The sequence below is a fragment of the Gossypium hirsutum genome, chromosome D08, assembly GCF_007990345.1.
Source record: "Gossypium hirsutum isolate 1008001.06 chromosome D08, Gossypium_hirsutum_v2.1, whole genome shotgun sequence".
NCBI classification, from domain to species: Eukaryota; Viridiplantae; Streptophyta; class Magnoliopsida; order Malvales; family Malvaceae; genus Gossypium; species Gossypium hirsutum.
The window spans coordinates 50,247,923-50,257,099 of NC_053444.1; the positions used below are offsets into that span (position 1 = coordinate 50,247,923).

General features: G+C 32.6%; 1 protein-coding gene across 1 annotated transcript; it reads right to left on the reverse strand.

Moving 5' to 3' along the window:
- Window positions 1–8,008: 8,008 nt before the first annotated feature.
- On the reverse strand, window positions 8,009–8,969 carry LOC107900265 (uncharacterized). Its single transcript, XM_016825938.2, has one exon. The coding sequence runs from the start codon at window positions 8,792–8,794 to the stop codon at window positions 8,138–8,140; it is 657 nt and encodes a 218-aa protein (XP_016681427.1). The 5' UTR covers window positions 8,795–8,969; the 3' UTR covers window positions 8,009–8,137.
- Between the last annotated feature and the right edge of the window lie 208 nt (window positions 8,970–9,177).

Here is a 9,177-nt window from a genome sequence, read left to right on the forward strand (position 1 = left end):
CACCTTGCAGAACTTGCCGAGCTGGATTAGCGGAGGAGCATACACTATCAAAAGACGGTAGTTATATGTTCATTTTGAGTCTAGACATTGTGGCATATACATAAGAACCTTTGTTGTGAAAATGGTCAAACTGGAGATAATGTCTTGTGAAAATGTGATAATGGTTGAACTTGTGTAATATGTTTATTATGTGATTAAGTTGATGCATGTTTTGGTCTTGAGTGATGCTAGTATGTGTAATAATCTTAATTGGTATGTTTTGGCTTGTTAAAGATTATAAGTATGACAATTGGATTAGCCAAATTGATAAATGGCTTGAGAAATGGTAAATTTAAATGTTAAGTATAAGATCGAAATTGAATCTATGCTTGCGTGATTCATATAGAAGTCATTTAAGTGATAAGCTCTTAAAGTTTTAAAAATGTGGCATGTTTAACTTAGTAGATGATTACATACTTGAATTGGTATAAATAGGCATGTTTAATAACTTTAATCATGTAAATGGTTGAGATATATCATATTCATTTTGGTTTGAAAGTAAATGAATAGGTACCTAAGTGTTAAGTTGCTAAAACGGAGACAATGTCGCAACCTCCAAACTTTGAAGTCGTAACATGGGTCGACAATAACGCCGCGACATGGAGGTCATAATGTCATGACGTTGATCTGAAACTTTGAAAACTTCACAATTTGGTCCTCATTCACACTCAGGTTAGCAAAAGAGCTTTTGTAAGCTCGTGTGAGGCCCAAAAATGATTATATTGGAACACCCCTCACCAAGACCGATCGCTGAACCCGAGTTACGGAGTGATATAGAAAAATAGAGGCATTCACATGCAAGATTGTCAAAGAAATCTATTTTAAAGTCACTATAATTCTTATTCTAATCATACATACATATTAGAGGTATAAACATTTATGAGACTAATCATGGTTTAAGCAACTTTATTAGTTTTAGTATTTTATAATTCTATAAGAATACTTCTAAACAAAACGAGCCAAGGTGATCCGTTAAAATAGTGACCACTCGAACCTATCCGCCAAAAGACTATCCATCGTGCGTTCTTACTACTTTATTATTATCCACCAAATAGTCCACTTTTATAAGTCCACCAATTAACCAAATGAGTTAACATTTGTAACACACGTAATTACTTTCATTTTAGGCATGCTAATAGTTTGTGTTAGCATTGAACAATTATCACAAAAGGGCATATATATATACACACAATGTTCAAAACATCATCATTCATTTCATGTACATTATCACCAAATAAACCTTATATACATGCCCCCTGACCCAGTGCAGAATTAAAATAATTTTACCAAAATAGAAGCTGGATAGTGTGAGTTGTGATCAATTCGCCTGTTGAGTTCCGCCAAAATCTCTACATGGAAGGGAAAAGATAAATGGGGTAAGCATTAAATATTCTTAGTAAGTACATAGTTTTAAAATGTTAAACTTACCTTGCAAAAAATTCATACATTTATACCAGTTAACAAATTTCTTTATCCTGCCAACACATTTCACATGTACAATGTGAGTGCATCGCATTCAAACATATATGTATCTCAAACATATCAACACTCAATTATACCTTATTTCAATTTATATAAATCATTCAGTCAACACTTCTAATTCAGAAACCTTCAGCCCGACAACTCTGAATAAACAGAATGAGATATGCGGGTAACCATCCGATAACACCCCAGATTGCTCATAAGGGCTTACCAATCAATAACACGCCAAATGCACATGGTGCAAAGCTCGTAGGCCAAGTATTCTCCCCCGATAACACGCTAGTTATCTCATAAGAGCTTTCCAATCGATAACACACCAGATGCACATAGTGAAAAGCTCGTAGGCTAAGTATTCTTCTTCGATAACATGTCAGTTTACTTATAACAGCTTTCCAATCGATAACACACCAGATGCACATGGTGCAAAGCTCGTAGGCTAAGTATTCTTCCCTGATAACACGCCAATTTGCTCATAAGAGCTTTCCAACCAATAACACACCAGTTTGAAGAGATTAAATTAGAAATCTGCAACAAATGTAGGATTCCAGAAAACTTCAGTAAACTTCCTCCATCTTCTTCCCATCACCCTTCTTCCCATATAGTGCACAAATACCCATATTGGCATGCCAATTGTAACTTTTATTCATTCGGGCTCTGTAACATCTTGATTTTGGGTCTAGTCGGAACAGTGGTTTCGGGACCACAAATCCGATGAGGAAAAAAAATTATTTTATTATATTTTTATGGTCTACAATTTCGTTTGAAAATATTTTGTGAAAATTTCGTTTGAAAATTTCGACGTTTGGGCACTCAATTTAGTCAAAAGAACTAAATTGTAAAAAGTGCAAAAGTTGAGTTCTACATATTAGAGGTGTCCAATTGTTATGAAATTTTAAATTGGAAGTCCTTATATGGTAATTAGACCATTGGTTAATTTTGTAGACAAAAATGGACATGGTTAGGCATGTTTCCAAAGTTTTTCATTAAGGGCATTGTCGTCATTTAGTTATTAAAATGAATTAAAAACAAAATTAAAAGCCAATTTTTGTCCATCTTCAACCCCATGGTCGAATTTCACAAGGGGAAACCATGGCTAGGGTTTTTCAAGCTTCCAAGCTCGATTGTAAGTCTGTTCTAGCCCCATTTTTAATGTTCTTTATGTTTTTTGAATCCTGGTAGCTTAATTTAGATTATTCTAGCAATAATTTAACCTAGGGTTCATATTTGGAAAAATACCCATAGGTGAAATATGTTTATTTTGATGTTTTATGGTAGAATTTTGGTGTTTTATGGTAGAATATGAAGCTATAAATTATGTTAAACAACTTTTGCTAGTCGATTTTAAGTGAAAACAAGTATATTGACATAATCGGCAAAAATACCTAATGTTCATAAGTAAGTGTCAGAGTAAGAATTTGATGTTGTCATAAAAGGGAAAAAATGTTCAGCATGTTATAAAACATAATAATAAGAGATGAAGTTTAATTTCCGAGCTTTGGGGCAAAAGTGTAATTATGTAAAAGTTTAGGGGCAAAATCATAATTTTGTCAAAGTTAGAGTCGAGGACTGTTTTGATGAATTTGGGTACTAAATAAGCTAAATTTGCAATTATAGATCACGAAGAACAACATCCGGAGCTGGACCGAGGAAAGAAAAAGATTGAGGACTAAAGTGTTAGATTTGATCACATTTTTGTACCGAGATAAGTTTACGGTAAATAAATGCAATATTTTGATAATTATTATTAATGCTGTTATTTTTCAGAAATTATGTATTTATTTCATGAAAATATCTAATGTTGACTTAAGTATGAGATGATAGAGAATCAGTGATAAAAGCCCCGTTGAAACATTAGGAATGTATCGGATACAAATGTCATGACATTTGGGTAAAGAGATCCCATGTAAGACCATGTCTGGGACATGGCATTGGCGTCATTGAGATTATGAGAGGTCCTATGTAAGACCATGTCTGGGACATGGCGTTGGCACCGAGATGAGAGGTCCCATGGAAGACCATGTCTGGGACATGGTGTTGGCACCGAGATGAGAGGTCCCCCATAAAACCATGTCTGGGACATGGCATGGGCACCGATATAAGAACTCCCGTGTAAGACCATATTTGGGATATGGCATTGGCAGTACAAGAAACATCCCATGTAAGACCATGTCCGGATATGGTTTTGGCATGTTATTATCAGAAAAGAGACCCAAGTATCCTTATTATTCCAATGTGGCTTAACGGGCTAGTAAACAAATTATGTTCCATGAAAGTTCAGATAAAAGCATAAATAGCAAATTCAAGTGAGTTATAAGAGTTAAGAACATATTATGTTATCAATTGAGAACCAACATTTCAGCAAGAGAAGAGTAAGTTATAATCATGAGTTATCTAAGTAAACAAGTAAGTGAACGAGTAAGAGATTAAGTAAAGAGGAAATTAGAGATCATGACACTTGAGTATATTTATTTGTGTTAAATGTTGTTATTTATTCGCTTGTAAACTTACTAAGATTCATGCTTACTTCCTTTATTTTCCTTCTTTTATAGTATTGCAAAGCTAATTTGGGGATCTTAAAGACGTTGGAGAACGCTCACACTATCAACAACAACAACTCGGTATTTTATGATGATCAATGTTTGAGCTATGGCATGTATAGGGAACTAGTCATTTTGAATGTATGTCCTTATGATATTGCTAAAGTATGATGTGTAAATATGTGATAATGTTTAGCTATTAAAATGGCTAAGTAAGAATATGTTTGGTATTATGAATGCCTAGGTGATAGTTTATACCTAGAAATTATGAAAGAGTAAAAATTTGCAATGAAATAGTTTTGGGACAGCAGCAGTGACATGACTTTGAAAAATCACCAAGGATAGTATAAAATGAATTAGAGAGTGAATAATATATAGAATTAAATCTTATCAAGTCTATTTTCATATAAAATACTTGTGTGGGTAAATAAATTTTATATTCTGAGATATTTGAATTTTAGTGAGACAGGGTCAGAATGGATTCTAAAGTCCCCTATTCTAAATTTATAAAATCATTAAAACTTGTACAAAAATATTTATGAGTTGTAGTTTATATTTCTAGATTCCTTATTGAGTCTATTTTTTTTATAAATAAGTGAGAACACTATATGAAGTCTGTACAATGAGATAATTTAATTTTAGTGACGAGAGGTCAGGACAGTCGATTAGTGAAATAGTGGATAATTTAACTAATAAACTGTACTAATTGGATGAACCAAAAATTTTAAAAAATTTATGGTAAAAATATATATGAGTTTAGTTTCAGGGAAAATTTACGGATCTAAATTTTGAGTTTCATAGCTCGAGTTATAATTAATTTAGTAACTGCTATGCAGGTGGGCAGCCTTATTATGAATAGTGAAATAACTTTTAAAAGTAAATTTTTATGCCCCGAACTTTTAAGTTAAGTCAAGTAACGCCTCATGCTCGACTCCGGCAACGGTCTCGGGTAAGGGGTGTTACAGGCTCCATATACATAACAAAACTTTCTTTTTATTGATTAATACCTTTCTCACCTTATCAATACAAGTTTACTAACATTTTACCATATACATTCATATACAACATTTTATAAATATACATAACAACACCATATGAACTTACCTGGTAGAGTAGCAAGAATTGAACGTCAATGATCAACCAATGATCTTTCCTTTTCCTCTATTATCTACTAGTTGAGTTGGTTCTTGATCTATACATTAATACATTTAGTTTATCAATGACAACACTTCAGACTTTAACAGTTTTGAGACTAGACATGCAGGTTAGCTAAATCGAGATACAAGGATCTCAAAAACACAAAACTCATAAAGAACAGGCTTTGGGAACACTTACATGCAAAATTGATTAATCAAGAAAACCTAGAGCTTTTCTTTCTTCTACAGAGAAAAAATGTTTCTGGTGAAGAAAGATGAGAATGAGATTCTCTTGCCCACCACTTCAACCTATACACTTAACCTCTTAATTTCATCATTAATGGAAATTAATAGGTGTTTCCACTAAACATTGACACAATCTTACTACCATGCAAGAGTGGTTATTTACCACTTTGAACCTTGAACAATTTTTATTAAACTCATTTGACTAGCTTTTCACTAATTCTTACGATTTAGTTTATACACTTTCATTTCTAACCTGCTGATCGAATTCACCAATTCAAACATTAATAAAACATTATAATGGACTAGTAAATATAAATAAATAATATTTATTGACTCAATCGTCGGAATTGTGGTCCCCTTAACCACTATTTTCGACACCTTTGTAAATCGGGTTGTTACATATATAGTTTAAAGTGAATGTGATTTCTACTTAATTACATGTATGAATGATTGTTTGATGCTTATGTGATGCTAATTTTATCGTTATTGGTTGTGACATTCCATAGCTCAAAACCAGCAATCAAATCGAGTATGGGGTGTTACAAAGTGCTTGGATGAGCTTCCTTATTCTTCCTTCAATCTTTAGTTACCTCTTTCCCTTTGTTACCAACTTGAGATGCACCCCTCTTCTCTTTTTCTTCATTTTCATAAAAAAGAATATACAAGATTCAATATTGAAACAATAATAAAATAATGTTTCCATGCACTTTTACTTGAAACAAACATCATCATCTTACTAATTCATGAAATTAACAATGAAACCTTATCATCCTTATGTTAAACTTAACTTTCCTTTCTCCTCTAATGTATGCAATAGTTGTCTTAGCAAGAAACTAAGCTTGCTATGAGGTTACTTTATTGATTTCACTAAGAATCCATGGAAAAATTTGAAGTTTTAAGCTTGAGATAGTTGAAAATTATGGAAAGGACTAAGATGGAATAAAATGAAAGTTTAGTCTCATGAGAAATGAGAGTAACATGAAAAGGGATGAAGAATAAGGAGATTTCTACATTTTTCTATCACAAAAATCTATTTGATTTAATTTTTAAAATAATAAAATATAATTTAAAAATCCAAACATTGTCATTTTCATCAAGTGGCACATATTCATTCTCAATTTCCAACATGATCTTAATACTCATAATTCTTCAACATTTTATGAGATTTTCCCCTCATAAATAGCTATTTTTGAAAAGATCATTTTACCCTTTAACAATCTCTACAATTCCATCTTTGCTTCATGACATTCTTATGGTATAGTTACACTTCTAGCCTTTTCTCTTTCTCACTTCACTTCAATTTAACCATTCTTATTTTTAATTCTCACACTTTTTCCTCAACACTTTTCACACTATTACAATTTAGTCAATACCTCAAATTAATTTCTCTCAATTCAAGAGTCTTTTTAATTCCCTATGGTATCCAACTACCTTCTTTACTAACATTGATGATTCCTATTTTATTTATTCCAAAGATTCTAATATGCACAAATCCCGAAATAACACTATTTTTATCTTAGGGGTGCTAGAGATGTTACAATCATATATATATCATGTGTATCTGTATAATAGAAATGAAAGAAAGAATTATATACAACATAAAACCAACAAAGTGCCTATATGTATATGTATCGTTGCTCCTTATGGAAAAAACTTGAAATTCAATTCAAACTCGTTGCATCAAATGATGATCTAATATGAGAGGTTGTAATCATTCATAAAAGGCATTTAGTCATTCATTTGTGTATTATATATAAATTTTTGGTTTCAATTTTAAGAGAAAAACAACTTTCAAGAGTGTTCTCCAAATTTTATTATGATTTGTTAGAGATTGTATTCTAAAAACAGAGGGAAATAAATTATTTTCAAAAAAATTTCTCTAAAATACCTTGCCTTTATAATTTTTATAATTTTTTGTTTTCAAGTTTAATCAATTTTTTATACAACAACCCATTTAAAATTTGAAGACTTTTTAAATAAGAGTCGAATCTCTCCTCAACACACCTAAAAAAACACAAATAAATTAACTACCAACCAAATGCTACCCAACTACAACAAATTTGCAGTTTGATCTTTATGGTTTCGAAATTTGACCTTTTTTTTTCTTTTTTGGTTCTCAAAGAAAGTTATTTTGCATTGATTGTGGCCTATAACTAGTTATTTATATAGCAATTCAATTACTCAAATAATCAATGCAAGAAAAAGACTGAAACAGAGTTGTTGAAGAAAATTTCATTTAAATAATTTGCTTAGTATTAAAGCCATTTTGGTCCCCCATTAGCCTTTCAGTTACAATCTAGACCAAAATGTAAACCATCCCATTATAATTGATGGCCTACTTCTCAGCTAAAAATATAAAGCTGTTAAAACCAAAGTTTGAATTAAATCGAAACTCCAATAATATAGTTCATGGAAAAAATTATAGCATTTACATATTATGCATCTTTAATATAGGGGTTAATAACACATTTGGCTCCTGAATTTTCACTCAATGTGTGATGTGGTACATAAATAAAAAAATTCAATTTAGTACATGTACTATTCTGCCGTGTACTAATTTACCCCAAATTAAATTTTAAAATCATATAGTTCACTAGCAATATGTAATAATATACAAAGAAAAAAAATCCAAATTATAATCGTACTACATAAACTATATAATATCTCTCATAATGTCACATATACACTCTACTTAGCTTAGACATCAACCTGCCGCTTGCATTTTTGCTGTTGAATTCCTTGGCTGAAAATGTTGACCGTCATGGAGCAATTCATCTTCACAATAACATGCCTCTTTATAATGTTCAATATATTGATCCTTCCCCCAACTCTTGAGTAGCTGACCATGGTCAACGTCCCGGACCGAACATCCGTGACCAAATTTGGACTGGCCAAGATCCGATCCACGATAATATCAATGGTAATATTCATTCTCACAGTCCGACGGGCCTTTGCATGGCCCGGAGGGCCTCGGGCATCCCCTACTACCTTGCCATAGTAGTAAAGTGTTGTAGTGGTATTCCTATACTTGAACGATGCTACGTTGGGATTTTTAACCAAAACGTCAGCTGTCACGGAGATGTTGGAACCTGGCTTCGGGATTGTGCCATTGATCAGTTCCAGCCTCATAACCGCGACGCCGTTCATGTTGATGATCGGGTCCTTGACTCGGAACACTGTGAAAATCAAAATTATGATCACCACAACTAGGATGATCGCTAGAGCTGCAACAGAACCCAAACACTTGACGAATTTTTTGCGTCGAACTTGATTAAGATGCAAAGCTGCCTCGCCGTCGTCGCTACTCGGAAGGTCCGAAACTGGTGCTAGAGGCTTTACCTGATCCCTTTCCATGATTAAAAGAGCTAATTTGGGAAAAGGAAGAATAATAGGGAAGAAGGAAGATTAGGAAATCTTGGAGGGGATCTCATTTTGTGGTTTTATAATAATGTTTTAGTTGGTGAGTCCAAGTTTAAGTGGAGGACTTTCTGATTCATTTTAATGCATTTGAGGCATCATAAATTTGTTGTTTGTGTTCCTACACAAGATTTCAAATCTCAGGCTGCTCTGTGTTGACTTAAAGCTTTTTTTTTCCTTTTTTCGGGTTGCATTGAATTTGGAGACAGTTAGTATTTATTGCTTTCCCAATTTTTTTCATAGTTAGAAAAGAGATAGGAGATAATGAAAATTTAACCTTGCACGGTCACTTTTATTATTTTATTTTTGGCTTAATATAC

Bases quoted from the DNA above. Each gene is read 5' to 3' on its own strand.
- LOC107900265 (XM_016825938.2), bottom strand. From the start codon at position 8,794: ATGGAAAGGGATCAGGTAAAGCCTCTAGCACCAGTTTCGGACCTTCCG.